Here is a 21,217-nt window from a genome sequence, read left to right as displayed (position 1 = left end):
GATTCGACTATGAATACCAGCCTATGAATACTGGCCATACTGTCAGTGATTAAAAATAGTAAATTGCAGGATTGAGTAGTAACTATATAGTTAAAAAGTTAAAAGGTAATAGTAAAGTTAAAAAGTTAATAACTTTTAATTTAATTTAGTTAATTTTAAATGATTTAATTTTTAACTTAAACTAGTTATTTTTGAAACGTATAAACTTTAACTTATTAACTTTTTCTTAAATTAAAAATTTTATCTGGGCGAAAGAAAAAAATTATAAAATAAAAATGTATTCCTGCATGAAAATAATATTTTTTTGTCATTTTATATAACTAATATTATAACTTAATTTACAAATAAAATATTAAATATATTTAATGATCGATACAATTATTATGTTAGTAATGAATGAAATAAATTATATTTATTTCATTTATTACTAAAGCGATAAATACTGAGGCCCGGTTCCACAACTCACGGTTAAATTAACTGGCCGATTATTCCATTAGAATTTACCAATCGTATTTGTTAATTTTGCTTAACGACAAATACGATTGGTCAATTCTAATGGAGTAATCGGCCAGTTAATTTAACCGTGTTGTGCGATAAACTTGCGATTAAGGCCGAAATCACATGGTGCGGAATAGAGCTTGGAATAGAACGTGCGTCATAGAAGCAGCCAATCAGAGCTTTGCCACATCAACGCATTCTGATGTGGTAAAGCTCTGATTGGCTGCTTCTATGACGCACGTTCTATTCCGCACCATGTGATTTCGGCCTAAAGGGCCATCTACAATGGAGAGTTGTAGGCCGTAGCAGTAGTCGTAGACAATATTTTCATTACGTACTGTTTTACTGATTACGGCCTACAACAGACATTGAGCCAATTCAGTGGGTGCTTACGATGAGCGTTTAGGTGTTCGGGGTTAGTTTTTAGTCACCTCTCTATGATAGCCGGCTTGTATATTATTGTTACGTCGTTTATATTATTGACAGCATGGTCGTAGATTTAGCGTTGTTACGACTAAAACACTCCATTGTAGATGGCCCTTAATGTAGAACACGGTTTTACATCAAGGGTACGTTCCGTTTCACGCATGATACGCATGATGCATCGTTTATCCTTGTTGTTTGTCAAACGTTAAACAAGGATGAACAATGCATTATGCGCATCATGCGTTAAAACGGAACGCAGCCCAAGCAAGCTGTTCGCTATCCCCTCCACTTACAGTACGCTAACGCTGCTGTAGAAAGCACGGTCTTGTATACAAGACCGTGGTAGGAAGATTCGAAACTGGAATTGACTGGAATGGACTGGAATTCACTGGATTGACTGGAACTATTGGAGTCTGGAAGTGGAGTGGAAGCAGAAGCTGTGAAAGGCAGAAGGCTTGGGCTCGAAGAAGAGGCGTTGCTCTGCGTTGCTCTCAGACATTGCTCCTGATGCAGTTGATGCACTTCTTCGATTCTCCGAGCTTCAACTTCAACCGTTTCATTCATTTCCGTTTGTCTTGGGCGGGATATCCATAAGGGGAATCTTAAGAAGAAGATTTCCGTTTGCTTTTGGTTTCTTTGTTGCGTTTGCTGTGTTCAAATATGTGATTTTACAGATTTACTCTTTTGGTTTTTCTTTTTATCCAGAGGAAAAGAAAACAAAGCTAATCTTTGTACATTGCGTAAGATTATTAAAATAATTACTTTTTAAAATCAGAAGTACGGTCGATATTTTCAAAAAAAATTCATTGTTTTCTACCTCCACTTCTAGGTTAGGAATTTTCTAGTCTTGTCATTTTGCATGTTAAAATTTGAGTTAATCGAAATCTGTCACGAAATACTTTATATTTTCATTTTGACTGTGCCCTGAAATATAGGCATGCATTTTCCATTCTATTTAATTTACAATACTTTTACAAACAGGATGAGAATTCATGTAAAAGTTATTTAATTACTAAAAGAAAGTGTATTCATATTTTTGGTGGTAGTAAGAAATAGCATAATTGATTCTATTTATTTATTTGCAAAAACCATAAAGATTGCTGTGGATATATGATATTGTTTACAGCGATAATAATGGATTCTGACAAAAAGTGGCAATCAACATTGGAAGAGCAAAAAAGAGAAAGATTAAGGATGATAAAAGAAAAATGGCGTTTTGAACAAGAATTGGAAAAAAAACACAACAAACGAAAGTTAAGAATGATTGAAGAATACGAAAGAAATCGAGCAAAAGCATTGAAAAATTGTAATCAAAAGCCTGGACTACAACACAGAAGCAATACTTCACAACAAAGTGGAACTAGATCCCCTGACTATGAGCATTCTAAAGAGTACAGAATAAAACATAGAAATTTTGCATTTTAATTTAAATGTTAAGATGTAAACAATGCAAATAAGAATTAAACAAAAATTAAATGTAACATTGAACTTTTTAAAACAGTAATAATAATATATAACTAATCTTTTTCAGATAGTTATATAGTATTGCAAAGATTACCAAATTTGTAAATATAAATATTGTCTCAATATTATAACAAAGTAATAGTATAATTGCAATATAAATTTAATTTTAACATTCTTAAACTTATTTCTTTTTTTGAAAAACAAATGTCTTAAGAAAAATGTAAGAAAAAATAATGTACTGTTTTTTAAATAATCTTAGATGGAAATCAATAGTAATTGACAATGGTCCAGAAAGCATAATTAACAAGGAAGAACTATATAAAATCAAGAAAACTATTAAAGGGAGCAATCTGTTAATGAAAGATACAAGTACATCAAAAAAGATTGAACGAGATATTATAAGTGCGAATGATATAATTCTTCCTCGAAGACAAAGTAAAGTATATCAATTTGTATTGTTTTGTTATAATTATTAAATGTTTATGATAGAAAAATTATTTATATGTAATTATAATGTAATTAAGTTAAATATTTTCAATGTAATGAAGAATTATAATTTCAACGTAATGAAGAATTATAATTTCAACATAATGAAGAATTGGACATTTTATTGTTGTGAAAATATAATGTTCGTAATCTGTACAGCTGAACAAATTTAAAATTGAAACTGAAATTGAGGTAAAACTAATTTTTTAAAAATGCTTGATTCTAGATGAAGGTTGTTATCCAATATTTAAAGGGAACAAAATAAAAATAGCTGAAGAGACATGGACAATTACGAGACATTCACAACATGAATTTGGTATTTATATACTTCATTTCAAAAATAAGCAATAATTTTTGTTTGATGTATTAATTATTTAGTAATTACAGTATTAATGATTTACACATATCTTCTCTAAAATTATCTTGGTCAGCATTTTATGTTATATTTATCTATATAATGAAATAAAATTAGATATCTGAATTACAACAAAACCCAAATTAAATGCAGTAACTGAGAAAATATTTAAAAAATATATTTGAGCTATCTCAGTTTCAGAGAAGCAGATGTCAAATAAGAAAAGTGATTCTAGAAGAAGTCCTGATAATAAACCTCGGTACTATCGGTATGTGTGCATAAAAAATGTATAAATATCCATATACATACATTCATATATTTTGTGTATGTATGTACAAACAATGTATATATAAATATTTTTATAATCCATTGAATTTTAAAATCAAGTCTACAAAAAAGTTTTTATTTTTAATACAATTTATAAAAATATATTGAAAATGCATATTTGCTTGTGTAATTTTTTTAACTTTATTTGTTATTATCAAGTGCACTTTTACGTGTGCACGCGAATATGAAATTTATTATTGAGTACTGCTTGCACGCATTTATTATCTTATTTAAATAAGATGAAAATTATTTACACACACACACACACACACACACATATTATATATACATCGAATATTTAGGGTAGAGTATTGTTGCTACTAAAAAGGACAAGATAAAAAAGTACAAAAATATATTAAGGTAAGTAAAATATTTCATCTTTTTGTATTATTTTTAATTTATGTAATTTATTGTTTATGTAAATATTAAAATATTAATGTAAATACAATGTCCAAAACAGAATTACAAGATTTTTTTAAAATATATATATGCACTCTACATATTTACTTGCTATATTTAATATAAATTAAGAGTACTGCATTATTAGACATTGTAATTTCAATAAGGTCAAAATATGTATTAAGAAAAATCTTTTTTTAGTGAACGGATTAATGTATTAATAATTTTTTTATAATATAATTTTTTCTTTTTTTTACTTATAATATCTTTGTTGTAAAATTTACAGCAATCATTGAGATTGAAATCATTTGGTGAAAAACGTAGGACATCAGGTAAACTTTATATAACAGAGGTAAGAGAATACTTTATGTATCATTATTATAAAAAATAAAGGGAGTAAAAGGAGAAGAAGAAAGGAAGGAAGAAGATTTCTGTATTTAGTATTATAAATTTATTAATAATTCTTTTATCTTTATTTTCAGCTTTTATTTATAAATGAGGTTATATTATAATGTTATATTATAAAAATTTATTATCACATAACTAATTTAAAAGCAAAAGAATATTTTAATTTATTACTTATTAAACATGAGAATTTATTAAAAAATTGTAGATAAATTTACATTTTTGAATTTATTATTTAAAATTATACATATATAACCTGAACAAAAAGATAATATATCTTAATAATTTATTATGGATATAAAGTTGTGATTATATAATATTATAATGAATAATTATAATATTATATATTATTTTTTCACACAAAATTTTTTTTTATTTAGTTTATTGATTATTAAATTTGAATATGTTTTTTATTAATATTTACCCAAACAACACGCATGTCTAAAAGACATCTTTAAGACGTCTTAAAAGAGACGTCTTTGAGACTTTACCAAAAGACGTCTTTATGACGTCTTAAAATCGTCTTATTTTAGACGTCTCTCTTAAGACGTCTAAAATACGTCTTTTTAAGACATATTCTTTGAGACGCTATTTAGACGTCTTTACGACGTCTGAGAAAGACGTTTTTAAGACGTCGAATGACGCACATAACCAAATCTGCCGTGTGATGCGATCAAGTCGATCGACGTGCTTATCCCGTATCAATTTTTGAACTCTTGTACGTATCGCGTGTGTGTTAGGACGTTTTGTCCCGGTTTGCTGTGTAACGCAGCCGAGTGTGGATACGTTAATACAACACAACTTTTTAACTCTCGTACGTATCGCGTGTGTAGGCTGTTATTGGAAATAATTAACCTTTCTGACAACATTTCTGACAACAGTTTTTGACAATTAATAAACCGGACGATAATAGTGTTGCGCTTAAGTTGCTGTAAAATATGTGACTGAATCCAGTATCTCTGTAAAATTCTGTAATTTCCAATCACGAAAACATGAAATAAAATTGAAATATATAATATAAAATTTTTTATTTATAAAAAAACTTATCTTAATAATAAAATAAAAATAATATAATGAAATATAAATATAAAGTATTTTGTTTAAAATAATAAAAAATAAAAAATAAACCTAGATTTTGGAATCCTTGGCGGAAAAATTTTCTATAAAATTCTAAAAAACTACAAAAATTTACAAAAGTGTGTTTCAAATTTAGCATTTTTCTGTAAAAACTACAAAAAAATGCCAGAATTGGAACACTTGTAAATTTTTGTAGTTTTTTAGAATTTTGAAGAAATTTTTTCGCCAGGGATGTCTAAAATAATTTTTATATAAGACGTCTCAAAAACGTCATAAATAAAAAAAATTAGACGTCTTTTAGACGTCTTCAAAACGTCTTAAATCGGGTCATAAGACGTCTTAAAGACGTCTAAAAGACGTCTTCCTGATAGTTTTATAAGACGTCTTTTAGACGTCTTTAAGACGTCATAATGTTCTCTGGGTAGATTTTTTTCTGTACAATTTTATAGTAAAAAAAATTCTTTTTTGAATATACTGCACTAAAGTAATTAATATAAATTTATTAGTAATTCTATAATTTTTTATTTTTTCAATTTTAAATATATTATAAAGATAAACTTATTTTTTATAAAGAAATTATTTTTGATTCTATAATTTTTTAAATATTTAAATGTGGCAATTTAGTTTACTATGCATGTTGCTAATAATATATTAATACAATTATTCTAGTTCATACAACTCGACTACACATCGAACAGATGATGATGATAAATACATTTGCAACAGGTTAGTCACAATTTATTTGTTAATAAATAAAGAAATTAATAGGAACTAATCAATTGTTCAATGATAAGTAATGTTTTCAAATTTTTATTATGAATGTTATTTGTACAAAATTTTATTATTAGTTTCTTTTAAATTTCCATCTTAATTTTTAAAAATCTTTGAGAAGAATCTGTCACAAATAAAAATTATAAGAATTAATGGTTTAATAGATATTTAATAGATTTTTCGTGTAAAAAATATATGAAATATATTTATTTGTGTTTCATATGTGAATAAAGTTATAATTTTTTTATTATATGTTGCAGAAGAAGTAGGTCAATAAAAGACAGCAAAGAAGAGGGTAGAAATAGAAACGAAAGAAGTCATAGAAGTTTGTCACGTTACAGTAGCCACAGTACACCTGAGAGATATCAATCAAGATCTCGTTATAGGTACAAAATAAAACCAAATTATGAGAGAAATTATTAAAGAAATGAGAACTATAAAAGAATATATGAAAAGAGAGAAAGAACAACTTAAAAGTAAAAAAATGAACACTTAGAGTTCCAATAATTATGTATTCTGAAATGTTTAGAATTATCCAAGTATTTCGTGGACTTGTATATTGTTATAAAATTCAATTTTTTTTTTCTAAAATAAAATTGTAATTTATATATAAAAAAGACATTTTTATCACAACAATAAAAAAAATTTATAGAGATATAAATTATAAATAGACATAAAAAAACTTATATTTCATAAATAGAAGATGTTATTCGCCAACCAAAGAAGCTAAAGGAAAGAGAATAGAAGACAAAAGAAAATTTTCATCTGGAAGAAATTGTGATCGACCACGCGAAGAGAATAACGCATCTTTAAGATTATCCACGAATTATTCTTTCTCTAATAACTTCCACAACCTCTATTCTATGGTAAGCAAGCCAACTTTGATATTTGCCTAGTTTACACCGAGCACTTGGTACGCGTATCAAGTAGTGAATTTAAGCTGATCAGCCAATGATTAAATACATTCACTAGTTATTTACTATTTGATACGCGTACCAAGTGCTCAATGTAAACTAGGTCATTGATAAAATATAGAGGATTGAAGTAATAACAAGCAATCGAGCAATTTATCAAATATTTAAATAACTTTCTACAAACCGATGTTTGCTTCAGCGTTTACCTGGACCGATACATGTACCAATACCGATGCCAATACCGATGCCGATGACGATGGCGATGTCCAGAGGACAGGCACCACCTGTACTTATGCCTATGTATCCAGGATTGTTCTCTCCGCTATTTCCGCCAATGAATATGTATCGATGCAGAAAACCTCCTCTTAGTACGTTTACATCATGTAATTAATATATATACATATAATATAAATTAATATATCAAATAAAATTTAAATAAAATTTTACAGGATTGCAAAGAAACTGAACAGTGTACTGAATAGCGTAAGCAAAATCAGAAAAATACACTTAGTTTTAATAACATTTTTAATACAATTGTAGATAATTGTCCATTATAACAATTATACTTATCCAAATTTTAGTTGTAATTACGATAAACATTTGATAATTATTAATTGCAACAATTATGTTTTATTCAAAATCTTAGATGTAACTACATTTTGTTAATTGTAATAATTATATACTTTATACAAATTTTAGTTGTAATTATCGTAATAACTATATTTTTTCTAAATTTTAATTGTAATTTCTATTTATACAACACGCATTTTGAATTTTGTTATAAGTTCTTTTATTTTTAAATGTCAAAATTGAAAATAATATAAATAAGATTGAGAATTTTTATTTCAGAATTAAAAAGTTTTTTGTATAAACATAGCACAAATATAATAATAAATTTTTTAATACGAATAAAAAATGAATTATTCTTATTTCATATTCTTCATTTTTCAATTAAAGTTAGATAAAACCAAGGATTGAAAGTACCCACAACTCCTCGATTAAATTCACTTTCATACAGGAGCTATTCTATCATGCAATAATATAATTTTTAAGTTTTTATATATAATTATCTAAATTCTTAGAATTAAAATTCTAAGAAATTTTTATTTTACAATTCATGAAATTTAAATTAATCCCCACAATTCACGAGCCTTAATCTTAAAATCCCATAAATTCTTGGAATTTTAATTATTGTTTTCTAATATTTTATTGAAAATTTAAGAGATTTTTTGTAAAATACCGATGATCGATAAAATTTCTCTACGTCAATGTCGACAATCGTCAACGTTAACATTACAAGTGTTTAAAGCAAATAACGTAAATAATAAGCAATAAGCAGCATATATTTGCATGCTCAATAGAGACACGATCTAACAAAAACGGAGTTTTATTTGATTGCTGTTCACACGTGAAAGTCACACGTTAAATCATAAAAACGAAATGAGAGCTATATTGATATTCAACCATTTAAACGATGTGTTGTTTGTAAAGTGCAATAAAAAATTTGCGAGCCACATTCTAAAGCTGGCGAGGATGCAGGGACTCCTTAATGACGTTAAGGTAATTTTTTTTGTTTGACATCTTGCTACCCTGTAAGATTTTAAGTGCCCTCAACCTATCTTTACAGGTTATATGACACAATATATATATTCTATCACTAAATTCTAATCTTATAGATATCATTTATATAATTTTGATACTTGATAACAATGACATAATAATTAATCTTAAAATTTACACTCTCTTAAAGCTTATAGTTATTCTCGTGAATAATTGAAGAAAATAAGAATGGAAAGATTAAAAATTTTATTGAAAAATTATTTTAATGTAACAATAAAATATTTGTCCATAATGGATTTCAATGTTAATTTACAGTGTAATAATGAGTACCTCTTGTAGGATACCATGGACTTGGAAAATTCTATACCAAATCCCAACATCATAATGCAGTTGTTTTCACCCATAGTTACCTCGCAACATGTAATGGCTTCACAATTTGGAAACTCCTATACTTCTATGAAATTCCAAGATGGAACAAACATGGTGTTCGATGAGTATATTGGCTATACTTTCATACATATCGCTGCAAAAGAGGTAGAACTTATGAGACGTACATTGGGAGTATGCGTATCCATTGTACGATATGTGTGTGGTCCAGACATTGCAGTGTTAGTATATAATTAGTATATTAGTTAATACAATACACTAGATAAATAACGAAGCAACTGTTAAAAAAATATTTATAATTATTTGGAACGTATTTAATAGATAATAATTTTTTAATAATTTTCTTTTACGAAGGCTATGAATTTAGATAATTTGTACTTTACAAAAACTATAATATTTTATACTTTGCATATTAACTATATATATAAACAATGATTACAGCTGGAGAATTAATTGCGTTACTCTGATTTTCTTTATAGATTAAAAACCAACTGGCAGAAGATGTGTCTAGTGTCTTTTCTGCTAGATGCATGGTCTGAATTAAGAAATTGCGAACAAGGTATGTTGACAGAAGCAGTGGAACAGTTGTCCGTGAATGCGGAAGTGGCGTCCTCGGTCCTTAAAGTATTGCACGATACTTGCGACAAACTTAAAAATTCACAGCCTGAATTCAGCAACTTGCACTTGTTGCTCCTGGTGGGATCCAAGTTCTTATCACTGTATTCCAGCAAGAACGCTCATGATCTGTGTGCTTCAGACATTCTGTTAATGATCTTGCTGTGCTGGGTGGTGAATAAAAAACGAAAATACAATCGATCAGAAAATAACGATGATTGCTATGATAGTGACATCTTGTTACCAGAGACCAGTGCTTCAAGAAGTGATGAAACAAAATTGAATTTTGGAGCTAAGCTGGCCGCTCCTACTTCAGAGGATATTACGGATCTCTTTAGTAAGTTTTTGCAGCATAGTTTTTGGTAATGAATATATGTCTTTAGCATAATGGAAAATCTATAATGAGCAAAGGATGAATTTTTTAAATTAAAATAGATTATAATTATTCTTTCTTTGTTATAAAGGAGGTTCCAGGGAATCGTCTGTGAATGAGGGCCTCTCATCCTTAACCGACGATAATCTCTACAGCCAATCGTTTCTTCTTGGCTGTCAGCATAATTATATGGCTAATGCAGTTCACATTTTTGAGTTATCAGACTCCATTAATTTGATAACAATCGTCGAAGCTACGAATCTTTCCATTTCCTCAGGATTATGTGATAGTTTTCATTATTTAAATCTGATAAATAATCTACAGTTTCAACGGGACATTGATGAATTAAAGCCAGCCTTTGAAAATCTTGATATAGCAATTAAAAAAGTACTGGAAGGAATTAAAAAGAATCGTTCGAACGTCGGAAACGATGTCGATATGTGCCAGAAAAGATTACAGACCAAATGGGACTTTTTCCGTAAAAAGTACAACGATCTTTTACGTTCAAGAGATCCTGAAGTAATTCTGCAAATCGAGGCCAATACTTCTGGTTTCATAGAAACTCTGAAAGAACTATTGCGTCTGACCTGTTTTGATAGAAACTTCCTAAAACAAGGAATTGATGTTTTAACAACAGTTGGCAGGCTCGTGAGACAAAAGTTAAACGATTTCAGTGATTTTTTGAAAGTCAAATCCCTGAAGAACTTCACGTTAGGATCATATCCTTTTCTAAAGAACTCGAAGAGGCACAATTTTGTGCTTTTTTTCTTTTTGAATAATTTTATTAAAATATCAAAATTTATTTTTAAACCTAGTTTTTTTTCATCATTATAAAATGTCTAGACGTAAGAAACAAAATCAATTTTATAACGAGAGAGAAATGCATACACAAAATTATAAGTATAAAAATTCTTTGTTTAGAAAAATCTAAATTTTTTATTTATACATAGAAATTATCTAAAAAATTTTAAATTAGCATGTTATACATTCTTTTGCACATACAATCTTTTTATTTAGTATGCCTCCTTAATACTATGTGTTTTCCACAAGAACTTCCCTAACTATCAACAAGTATCTTGAGGAATTTCCAGGTTTAGTACATTTCATTTACATCGACAGAAGTACTCACAGACTAGTAGCACCCACACTGGATTTCACAAGCACAGAAACGCTTGCTCTTACAATGAAAAAAGTGAGTTTTACTGAGATAACATTAATGTCGCGAAGTTATTTTAAGTTAATCTCTCGTGCGTGCAGTACCTCCAAGATTTTAGTGTACAATTAGAATAAAATTTATACAGAGATTTGTTTTTATACATAGATTTGGAACATGGTCGAGCAAAGCAGAATGCATTTACAAGAAGGACATTTATCAGTTATGTGGAAGGACACTACATTCAATTATTCTTACTTTCTATGGTTTGAGGACAGTTCGGTATGTGTAGTCTCATTTTATTTAAAAATATATCAATGTATAAAAAATAAAAAATATTAATTTTGTTTCTCCATGAACATTTTTTAAGATACTTATTTTATGTTGAAGCAACATAAATTTTAAAAATAAATTTTGATATTTTAATAATATGCCATAAGAACAAGTATACATAAATAGATGTATAATAATTCATTTTCATATCCATTGTAGGGATGTTCACCACCGAAATGTAAAGTCTATCTTAACTATGTCATGAAAAATTTTCCAGTACCAGGCATACTTTGCGGAGATTATTACAGGTAACATTTTAAACCCCATTCTTTAATTAAACATTTCTCTTGTGTATATTTGTTTTAATCTTCTATTAAAAATATAAAAATATATTTGGTAAAAATAGTATATTAGTAAAATAAAACAAAGCTTATATATCATGAAATTTAACTTTTCACTTTTTTTATGTATAGAAAATTAACCGAAACATGTTTTCCTAAACTCTCGCCAAACAAAGTACGAATTTATGAACTATACTGCGTACACTTGGGGCTGACCACGTCGACTTGCGTCCTGGAACATTCCCGTAGATTGGCAGCCACCATCTGGGAAGTCACCGGGGTGCCGAACAATCTTGCCGATATATTCTAAAATTGCATCCTTTCAAAAGTATTCATCGGCTTGGTAGATTTTCAACTTGATTATCTAAATCTTTTGAATTTTATTTCGTTAGATTTTCACAGTCTTAATTTTATTAAATTCTCTAGGAGTATCTTTTAAGGTATTTAAATATCTGTGATATTTAGATTGTTAGATTTTCTTTCTTATATTTTTCTACAACTTTTATATTTCTTTACTTTTCATGATTGAATTATTTTTCTTTCTCTTTTTACAGGTCTCGTACAAACTTTTCTTTAAAAATTATCCAAAAAATGTAATAGAAATGCACAATTACAATTGTGACATTTCACAAATTTAATATTTCCATATTAACTAATATAAAATACAAATGTCAATAACGATAATAGATTAACAATAGGAAACTTCCATTATTTAAAATATATTTCCTTTTTATCAATGCTATGTATATCCTGTTTGCAGTAAAAAATTAACTAGGATATTAATTATAGAATTGTTGTTATCAATTGTTTTATTTATACAACACAAAATGAAACAACAATCATTTTGTCTTTTATTTACAAAATATCTTTAATAATTAGTGCATATTAATTAAAAAACTTATACATTTTGTAATATATGTTTAAACTTCATACAGATATTTAATGGCACAATAAACAATATAAATCAAATGACAAACATGAAATAAGAAAGAAAATAGATAGTTAATATTTCTTCGAACCTTCAATTAAATCTTCCTGAATTTTTCCACAAAATTTAAGGCACCTATAAATAGAATAATCGATACGAAAATCGCGTCTAATCACCAAGTAAATGTATTTTCTTTTCAAGAAATTCAAGCGTAGTTTTCTTTAGATTTTTCTTAATCCTTTTAAAATCTTTTATCTTCTTTTTTACTTTTAAATTACTTTTCTTCCTGCACTTTTTATAACAGTAAAATTTCTTTTTTCTTCTACCTATCCTTTCAAATTCTTTCAAACATTTGAATTTTTTAATGTTTGAAGTTTGACAGAACCTGAAAGCATGAGTTTCCAGGTTTCCAGGATTTGGTTTTTCTTCAAATGTCCAATGACGCCATTGCATTGTTGCATTTGTCCAGATTTGTTACTTGGTGTTTTTTTATTACCTGGTTGTAAGACCTGGGATAAAATTAAGTACTATTGAAATAAACAATTTTATATTCTACATCAATAGAATTTATTTGCCATCTATTTAATTTAACTTAACAAGTTCTTTTCTTTCGTAAAAAAAAATTTTAATAGATATTTCTTTCCTTTCAATCATCTAATTCTTTCAATCTATTTAAATAAAAATTAAATTAAATGTTTCTGTGTAAATTTTTCTTTTTAAATTGGGTTTTATTTGTCAAGAAAAAAATGATACTTTTTTAACGTTTTTCATGTTTCTTTTCTCTTTCTATTTACTTTCTTTACCCCTAGCCCCTCACCTGACAATAGAGGAGCTAAGGGGTACGGCAGCAGAATTCTCGGCGTCGGAGAAATCTTGTTCCGGAGTGACGCTTCTTTCCCGGGAGGAATGCATCTGAGATGTGCCTGAGCTACGACGTACTTTCTTCATTCCCAGCGTGAATTCGGGGTTAACTCGGTTGCTACCTCTACCCCTACCCATTGTTTCGCTACCTTCTTGGCAAATAGACTCAGTGACGATTTCCGGAACGGGACGCCTACTGTTAGCGAAGGAGTGATCCTGCGTATTCTGTTGCTGATTGCTATCTTCCTGCGGAAGATGACCACGTCCCGGGCGACGAGATTTCTCTTGGTTTATGCTTTTAACGATACAAGCGGCGGTATTGCGAGACGGTGTCCGACTATTAGAGCTAAGTGGCTGGACCTAAGATAATATTTATGTGCATTAAGATTAACATTTTAAAATCTTTAAAATTTTAATATATTTTAAGACATTTACTGAAATAAAACATTAAAAATTATAAAATTTTGTTTGAATTTTTTGATAAAAAAAAATTTTAAATTGATTAAAGAATCTGTAAATCGAAAGAGTATGTGATTGATTTTAAACATATTTCACATTTCAAATTTTTTAAGATGACATACGCAGGATGAGTGTTCTCTTTGGAGACGCATGTCATCACCGATTTTCACCTCGTCTTTCGTCGATGAATCGATTTTCTCTGATAAGCAATTCTCCCTGCTTGCTTTAGAGGTCCTTTCGTAACTCTCACCGTTCACCTTCGTTTTCCCGATCAATCGCTGCGCTGCGATCTTGTCTTTCAGTTCGCGCACTTGCCTCTCCAATTCGGCCACTTCCAGGTCGGACTCGCACACTTTCGGAACTAGTGACATCAAGTGCCTTTCGGCGGCCTTTTGGATCATCATAGCGGAGTCTAATCCACTTATCCTTGTCATGTCCAAACTAAAAAAATACATATTTAATCAGTTACTAATATAATCATTAACATACTAATATAATCAGTTACTAATATAACATTAAAATACTAGATAATAAGAAAATTTCAGTTTTACATATTTTATTGAAAAAACGCACGAAACATGATAAAATGATTTAATAGCTATTGCATTAAAAAATGTTTTACTAACTTCAATGATTCTATCAGTTCAATAAAGCCATCAGATGCGCGTGCAGATTTTCTAACAGGTGTTGGCTTATAATCTGAGCCATCATGTCGAGATGCATCATCACCCAAGTTATTTATTCTCAAAGGGATTGGTTCAAACAATCTAAAAGTACAAATTAAATTGTAAATAATTGTAAATCAATGTATGATATTGAGAATATTTGCGCAACTTATTTATTTTTTTTTACAAATAAAAAATATTTATGCTCTCACTAAATATTATTTGTTGGTAATGTTAAGCATTTATACATCAGTATAAAATTATTGGACTAATTTTATAGATATTAATATTTAAGATAAAAGTTCAGATTTAAAGACTGATTTTTACAAAGCAATTAATTCTAGATTAAATTGTTAGTACACAGACTTACCCTCGCTTATGCCTTAAAAACACATGTCGAAACTTGTGAGTGCCGCGTGTCTCGGAAGTAGAGGCGTTCAGGAGACAAGCAAGAAAGAAATCTTCCCTGCAGCTATTTCCACCAGAGAAATGCGAGGCAAATTGTTTATGTAGTATCTTGTCCCTCATCGTCGGGATCAAGCTACTGTTTCTGCGAAAGCGAAACCAACCAATCACCTGCTTACTTTTGTCACGCACAAAATCTTTCAATTTTTCCTTGTTGATCCGACCAGTGGAATCATGCAAAAGATCAATCAGAGGGCATGTCACAATGGTCTCCACATCTAAAAATGTTTGTAGAACTTTTAGTAGTAGAATAAATTATAGTGATAACAAATAATAAAAATAAGAATGGTAATAACAACAATAATAATGGTACTAGTAACTACAGTTATGATCAAGGCGTGGAAGTTGATAAAGTTTTATCAATTATCTTATTCCGGATGTTGATTTAGATTAGTCTTCCTGGCAATATAGATAATAGAAAGATATTTAAACCTTTTTTATTTTAATGAAGTTATGACACATATGAAAGCAATTCAATATCTCTGAACTCCAACATATCTTAATATAGTTTCTCTGACAATGCTCACTATAAAATATTGATACATTATTTTAATTTACATATATTTTATTTGTGTAACAGTTTCTATTAAACGTTTCTGTGGAGTAGAAATGCTGGTCTTCTATTTCAATTACAATATGTAATAAATATATATTTTAAGGAAAATAAAGATTTTTATAATTTTAAAGCTTATGAAACTTGCATATTTGTAATGAATTCATTGATTGATCCAAAGATATCATAATTATATTACAATGCATCTTTAAGCCCACACATCAGACCATGCATTGAAGATTAGAATTTAACCAATCAGAATAAAGCAGACCAAGATTAAATTATCTGATTGCTAGAACTCTAATCTCCAATTCTGAATCTTTAAAATGTCTGATATAGATTTCATTCACTCATTGATAAATTTCTTAATTCTAAAATGCGTCACCTCTTAATACTTCATTGTTTGTTTTACAAAAACATAATATAATTTAAAATCTTTTTAAAAAATTATCATACACAAAAAGTAGAGAATATTCTTTCATTGATGGAAATAATATTTTTTAAACAATTAGTAATATGTTCTTTTCATTTGCACTTTTTGCAGTTTATAATAGATGTGTCTCTGTTCGAGATGTACTTTCTGCACTCGTCGCTTTTCTTCTCTTTCGTTGTTTACACGAACACGAAGAACGGATTATCGGAACGACTGTACTCACTAATATGAATCTTGATAGTCTCCACTTGATTGTCGGAGTCGGTATAGGTCTTGACGATGAATTCGAGCGCCTCCCCAAGGAGAAAACCCATCTACAAGAATTATAAGACTATTATTTTCGTCGTTAGCAAGCGCAGCGTAGAGGTTATACGACAGTAGAAACAGGTCCTTCTCCGGAACGGATTTCCCATGCGACGACGAAAAGTCGTGAAAATTTATTGACAAATCGATATGCGATTCGCTTTACCTGTTCGCCGACGCTGCGCACATTTTCGTAGAATAGCAACGAAAGCGCCGCACCCGAAATAGTGACGAGCAAGTCGCCGTCCGCCATGTTGACGACGATCGTCCGCTCGCTCTGACGTTAACCGTGTAACCGTGTTGCGCCAGCTGCAGAATCAGCAGAATGCAATCCACAATTATATACATAATTTATAATATAAACATATAACTTATCACTTCAGGTATATTTATTTAAATACCTTTTAACTAAAATCCTTATTTTATAATTTTCTAGATAAAAAAAAGTAAGCGTGTGTCAGAAGTGGGATTCGAACCCACGCCCACAGAAGTGGACTGCGACCTGAACGCAGCGCCTTAGACCGCTCGGCCATCCTGACTTCGACTCGCTCTGCTCCTAAGGGCTCGGTCAGACCGAGACTCGAACAATCGCGCGGTTAAAAAACTTTAAATAGAGAAGCTTTCTGATATTTGACAGATTTAACAAACAGGAAAAGTTTCACTTGGCATTTCAAATATATTTAGAAGCTAAGAAGTAGTCGTCTCAAGGAGATTCGCTCAATTATCGACTTTGATTTAAATGCAATTAAATATACGTATGAAAATTTATGAAATTTCTAATAATAAACTTGAAACACAGAAAAAAGAAAAACTAGTATCTCGAATAAAAAGATTGTTTAAGGATATACGTGTCCATTTCGAAATATTACCAAAAATTTTTCAAATTTACAGATTGTTTTATTATAACATTTATGAATATCTTTGTAAAATTTGAATATATTTTCTTATTATGGTATTTATAAGTTATTTTATTTATCATTTAATAATTTTTATTAATTCATATAAATTTAAAGATTAAATATTTTTAAAAAATGTTAATGTCAATATAAACAGTAAATACATACATTAGAATTAAAAAAAAACTACATAAGCAATAAACCAATTGTGAATTTTAAAAAAATATTTAAAAATGTGTTTAAAAATATATATGTAAGTCCCAAGATCATAATTAAATTACGTTAATGTATATGTCATGTTTAGTGTACTAAATAATATAATCTACTAAGAATGTCATAATTTCAAGAAATTATTAAAAATTATTAAACTCACAATGTTATTAGAGAATTATTAAAAGTAACTTTGCTTTTTTTTTCCTTAATACCACCAATGATTTAGAAAGTAATTTCATATTGAAAGTGATCACAATAATTACAGTAAATTAAAGAATTTAAATTAAAAACATTTTCTGTAATTTTATTAATATATACCTGTAAAATATTTAGTTTTGCAAATTTTATTGATAATTGAGATCGTCATCTTACTGTACCCGTGAGAAATTCCATTCTTCCTAATGTCAAAATATGCATAAGAATGTACATCTTTTAATATTATGACATTCCACTTGAAATTCAAAAACAACTCGTTTAAATCGATTGCAGATTCTCAGAATGAATGGTTCTCGAACTTCGTGAAATGTCCGGGATCAAAATCAGTCAGGGTATCAAAATTAATTCAGAATATTCATGAATGTGTGTTGTTGTCGATAAACTTCCGCGCTTCGTGTATGAGATCTTGGACCCACGGATCTCTGAATAATCTCTGGATAAACGATTTGCGTAAAATCTTGAACCGAGACCTTTGTTCCTGTTGCGTACGTAAGTTTTGATATGAATCACGACGTACGATCTTCGGACCGGTAATATAGAATTGGCGTCATAATGATGCTATCCGCGTCATAATACGGATCGGATTTATTTCTTATCGATATCCATTAATCTCCTATTAATATTCATTCCACAATATCGCTCTCGCATTTCAAAGTAATCGCGAGGAGAACGCAACAATCCTATTAGAGTAGAGTAGGTGCGAAAACCTAGGTGCCATACAAGATGCCTAGTCCAATCTGTGCACAATCTCTCTCGCCCAAAATACTCCACGAAAACCGCGCACGCGGTCAAGGCGTACCTACAGAACTAATACACACGGGGGGGCACATATACATTCGAAGATCGGCTATATTTGCAGCCGCGACATCGGTGCAAATGATGTAAGGCCACAGTGATCACGAGAGTGTCGTTATTGCTTGCCGCTAATCACGACACATCCCATCGGTATTCATTATATCTCGCTCGCGCATTTTTCTTTTGTTTCTCTTCCTCGGTTTTCTTTCCGCGGACAATGACCGAACAAGTCTGGGACTATGTCGGGGAAAAATGGGAGCACATTGACCAATCGGTGAGTCGCCGATCCCTCCCTCCTTTCACGGCACCCTTGACCCTCGTTGCGTAAGTACCACAAGTTTTTGCGCTAAACTACTTCATTTGTCCTTAACATGCTCCGTGAAACGGTCCCCATAACCCTCGATGTTCTATATGAAAGACACGATTTGAATTTGTCGCATGATTTATGCTGTGGAAGAATGTTAGACATCTCATGATGCCAAACGAGATTTATTTTTAAAGTAGATGTTTGACATTGCGATGATTGATACTGCGATTTCTGTCGTGCTTTGAAAAGTTGATCTCCGGAAGGGAGATCGTTGAAATCGATGACCGTATGTTATCTGATTCAACTCGCAAAAAAAAAAAAAAACAAGATTGCAATCAATGATATTATATTCATTTAAGCTTTTAATATATTTTAATCCTTGCGTTTTCAAATATTTTACATAACATTTTTATTTTTATTACTTGCAATATATAGCGGTCACTCGTCACGCTTTCATTGTGCGTATCAAGTGAAAATTTATCGATAAGATGAAAAGGGAAGAATTGAATTGTGAAATAATAACGACATATTCAATCTTTTCTTAATTTTCTTTTACCTCTGCAAATTTATGTAAAAAATATTTTAGAGCGCTAACATGTGTAAAAACTAGCGCTTTCTATTTTTAAACATATTTTATTGCTGCCATAAAGATACGATCAGTTTACAAAACTCAGTTTATTACACTGTTCAAAGATACGTTTTATGAGACAGTTTGTCTATGTCAATATGTGGCATAACACTTATTGTTGGAAAATCCATATCTATTTTCCCTCCTACTGACTGAGGACCTGTCTGTTCTACCTCTAATTTTTCCGCCGCTAACCCGTTTCTTCTACAAACATGAGACAACACAAATAACTTTCTATAGAATATTATAATATCTCTAATATCTCTAATATCTCGACATTGATTAATATTTCGATTATGATAGGCAATAAAGATATCTAAATTTATTCTTGAAACGCGATAGTGTAAAATCTTGCGAGATATTTGAATTTCGTGCCAGGAAGTTACGACAAGGCAATGCCCGCTCAGACGAAAAATGATCCTGTAGGAAGTAAAATGGCGGGATATTCGAACTTTCCTCTTAAATATGTTTTAAGATCAGATAGTTAAAGAACCATTAAATTGTTTTTAATAATTAAATCAGCTAGGACACTGGCGGGAAATTGATTCGGTCTGAATCAAATCAAATTCATCATAATTCCTTGATGTTCTGCTGCTTATCTACTTCAGCGGTAAAAATACACTGAAGACTTTCTGAGAAATCCATTTCTCCAACTTCTCGTTATCAAGAACGTAACATGATCTCAACTTACCCTTTTCTCTAATTCTCTCGAAGTGTCTTCTCATCAGAAGCTTATAAAAAAATGTTGACACACGGGTGATTTCGGCTGACATTGATTTTCAATTCTCATGCGCATTTCGAAAGATGAACACCTTCAGATGGCGCCAAACGCGTTGGATAAAATTATTTCGCCAAGTGTTTGTGTTCAGGGTCAGATGTCTCTTGATAATGTTCTCGGATAGTCAATAATCAGATAGGAATTGTTCGTAAGGGTCAGTCGCGGATTTGCCGTTTTGTTAGGAAGGTGTAAGAGAGAGGTGGTGGTCAGGGCCAAACTCAAAGTCAAAGTCAAGGTCAAGGTCAAGGGTGGTGTCAAAGTATACTGACGAAATGAAAACGAAGAACAAGTCGTTATTCAGCAGGCTGTGCAAGTGTTACAGCAAGAAGGAAATGTCAGAGTTGCGAATATATGAGGACAGTGTCAGAGATTTCGGGACGTCTTTTCGAGATCCAGATTCATCCCTAAATCCGACAGACGAGGTAATTTGCACGTTTCTTTTGTACAGAATTTCACACGAGGGATGTGCATCATCATTCGGGTGTCGTTATTCCAGCGATTCTTAGACGGATTTTAATTTTCCGCGCGTAAACATGAATTTCTTATTCGCTTAAATTTAATTGCCAAAGTAATTCCGAGGAGAGAATAGTTGTTAGTTTGTTAGAGAGAAAAGTTACATTTGATGCTTCTTATTAATTATAATTGGATTTCCTGATCTCGCTGCAGATTTAAGTAAAAAAACAGCTTTTGTTGATAACTGTAGTATATGTGGTCTAGTTTTATCATATAAAATATTTTAGGTAAAAAAATTCGCATGGAAAATATTATTTTAGTAATTGCAAAATCTAATTTGCTATATTAATATTACAATATAATTTATATAATATAGGGTTGAGTTAAAAAAAAATATTGATCTGAAATATAAAAGAAGATTTGCTTAAGTCTATTTTATT

The 21,217-nt window shown here is 30.0% G+C and overlaps 4 protein-coding genes and 1 non-coding gene across 15 annotated transcripts in view; 3 read left to right on the top strand and 2 right to left on the bottom strand.

Annotated features, from left to right (window-relative positions):
- The first annotated feature begins 773 nt into the window (after positions 1-773).
- On the top strand, positions 774-7,815 carry LOC105840870. 5 transcript variants are annotated; one of them, XM_036295491.1, is made up of 10 exons: positions 774-913; positions 2,051-2,315; positions 2,648-2,823; positions 3,101-3,190; positions 3,425-3,497; positions 6,107-6,163; positions 6,469-6,594; positions 6,909-7,074; positions 7,322-7,490; positions 7,572-7,815. In XM_036295491.1, the coding sequence occupies exons 2-10, from the start codon at positions 2,059-2,061 to the stop codon at positions 7,586-7,588; spliced, it is 1,131 nt and encodes a 376-aa protein (XP_036151384.1). In that variant the 5' UTR covers positions 774-913; positions 2,051-2,058; the 3' UTR covers positions 7,589-7,815. The 5 variants fall into 5 exon arrangements, with proteins under 5 accessions (XP_036151384.1, XP_036151383.1, XP_036151382.1 ...); XM_036295490.1 differs by lacking the exon at positions 774-913 and adding an exon at positions 1,529-1,664; XM_036295489.1 differs by lacking the exon at positions 774-913 and adding an exon at positions 1,612-1,753.
- Positions 7,816-8,368: 553 nt separating this feature from the next.
- LOC105832337 (Hermansky-Pudlak syndrome 1 protein homolog) lies at positions 8,369-12,810 on the top strand. 4 transcript variants are annotated; one of them, XM_012673174.3, is made up of 9 exons: positions 8,369-8,682; positions 9,022-9,290; positions 9,549-10,021; positions 10,149-10,776; positions 11,105-11,249; positions 11,379-11,492; positions 11,703-11,791; positions 11,957-12,167; positions 12,379-12,810. In XM_012673174.3, exons 1-8 carry the CDS (start codon positions 8,563-8,565, stop codon positions 12,132-12,134), a joined length of 2,016 nt encoding a protein of 671 aa, XP_012528628.1. In that variant the 5' UTR covers positions 8,369-8,562; the 3' UTR covers positions 12,135-12,167; positions 12,379-12,810. The 4 variants fall into 4 exon arrangements, with proteins under 4 accessions (XP_012528628.1, XP_012528630.1, XP_012528627.1 ...); XM_012673176.3 differs by having other exon boundaries at positions 11,129-11,249; positions 11,957-12,810; XM_012673173.3 differs by having other exon boundaries at positions 11,957-12,810.
- LOC105832334 (BRISC complex subunit FAM175B) overlaps positions 12,619-21,217 on the bottom strand; it is a 27,414-nt gene continuing 18,815 nt past the window's right edge. Inside the window, exons 1-8 of one of the 3 annotated variants that reach the window (XM_036295487.1) lie at positions 16,893-17,277; positions 16,658-16,800; positions 16,412-16,502; positions 15,108-15,420; positions 14,699-14,839; positions 14,243-14,513; positions 13,570-13,973; positions 12,619-13,261 (exon numbers count right to left, since the gene is read on the bottom strand). In XM_036295487.1, coding sequence (XP_036151380.1) covers positions 13,180-13,261; positions 13,570-13,973; positions 14,243-14,513; positions 14,699-14,839; positions 15,108-15,420; positions 16,412-16,502; positions 16,658-16,744 — 1,389 coding nt within the window. In that variant the 5' untranslated portion in view covers positions 16,745-16,800; positions 16,893-17,277 and the 3' untranslated portion in view covers positions 12,619-13,179. Of the gene's footprint in view, positions 13,262-13,569; positions 13,974-14,194; positions 14,514-14,698; positions 14,840-15,107; positions 15,421-16,411; positions 16,503-16,657; positions 16,801-16,892; positions 17,278-21,217 lie in introns of those variants that run through there. The other 2 variants (XM_028192313.2, XM_036295486.1) reach the window with 2 other exon arrangements.
- On the bottom strand, positions 16,947-17,030 carry Trnal-cag. Its single transcript has one exon. It is a non-coding gene; the product is annotated as a tRNA-Leu (tRNA).
- Positions 18,707-21,217, top strand: part of LOC105832332 (hexokinase type 2) — a 16,524-nt gene continuing 14,013 nt past the window's right edge. The window contains exon 1 of one of the 2 annotated variants that reach the window (XM_012673163.3): positions 18,707-18,885. In XM_012673163.3, coding sequence (XP_012528617.1) covers positions 18,829-18,885 — 57 coding nt within the window. In that variant the 5' untranslated portion in view covers positions 18,707-18,828. Of the gene's footprint in view, positions 18,886-20,401; positions 20,747-21,217 lie in introns of those variants that run through there. The other variant, XM_012673162.3, reaches the window with a different exon arrangement.

The sequence above is a fragment of the Monomorium pharaonis genome, chromosome 1 (genome assembly GCF_013373865.1).
Source record: "Monomorium pharaonis isolate MP-MQ-018 chromosome 1, ASM1337386v2, whole genome shotgun sequence".
Classification (NCBI taxonomy): Eukaryota; Metazoa; Arthropoda; class Insecta; order Hymenoptera; family Formicidae; genus Monomorium; species Monomorium pharaonis.
The sequence above is the reverse complement of the archived record's forward strand: the minus strand, read 5'-3'. Positions and strand labels throughout refer to the sequence as shown.

Excerpts from the sequence above, each read along its gene's own strand:
- LOC105840870 (XM_036295488.1), top strand. The coding sequence starts at position 2,035 with ATGATATTGTTTACAGCGATAATAATGGATTCTGACAAAAAGTGGCAA. Across the intron at positions 2,824-3,100 it reads AATTCTTCCTCGAAGACAAA|ATGAAGGTTGTTATCCAATA; the intron begins GTAAAGTATATC and ends GCTTGATTCTAG. Across the intron at positions 6,595-6,908 it reads CAATCAAGATCTCGTTATAG|AAGATGTTATTCGCCAACCA; the intron begins GTACAAAATAAA and ends TTTCATAAATAG.
- LOC105832337 (XM_012673174.3), top strand. The coding sequence starts at position 8,563 with ATGAGAGCTATATTGATATTCAACCATTTAAACGATGTGTTGTTTGTA. Across the intron at positions 8,683-9,021 it reads GACTCCTTAATGACGTTAAG|GATACCATGGACTTGGAAAA; the intron begins GTAATTTTTTTT and ends TACCTCTTGTAG. Across the intron at positions 9,291-9,548 it reads TGTGGTCCAGACATTGCAGT|ATTAAAAACCAACTGGCAGA; the intron begins GTTAGTATATAA and ends TTTTCTTTATAG.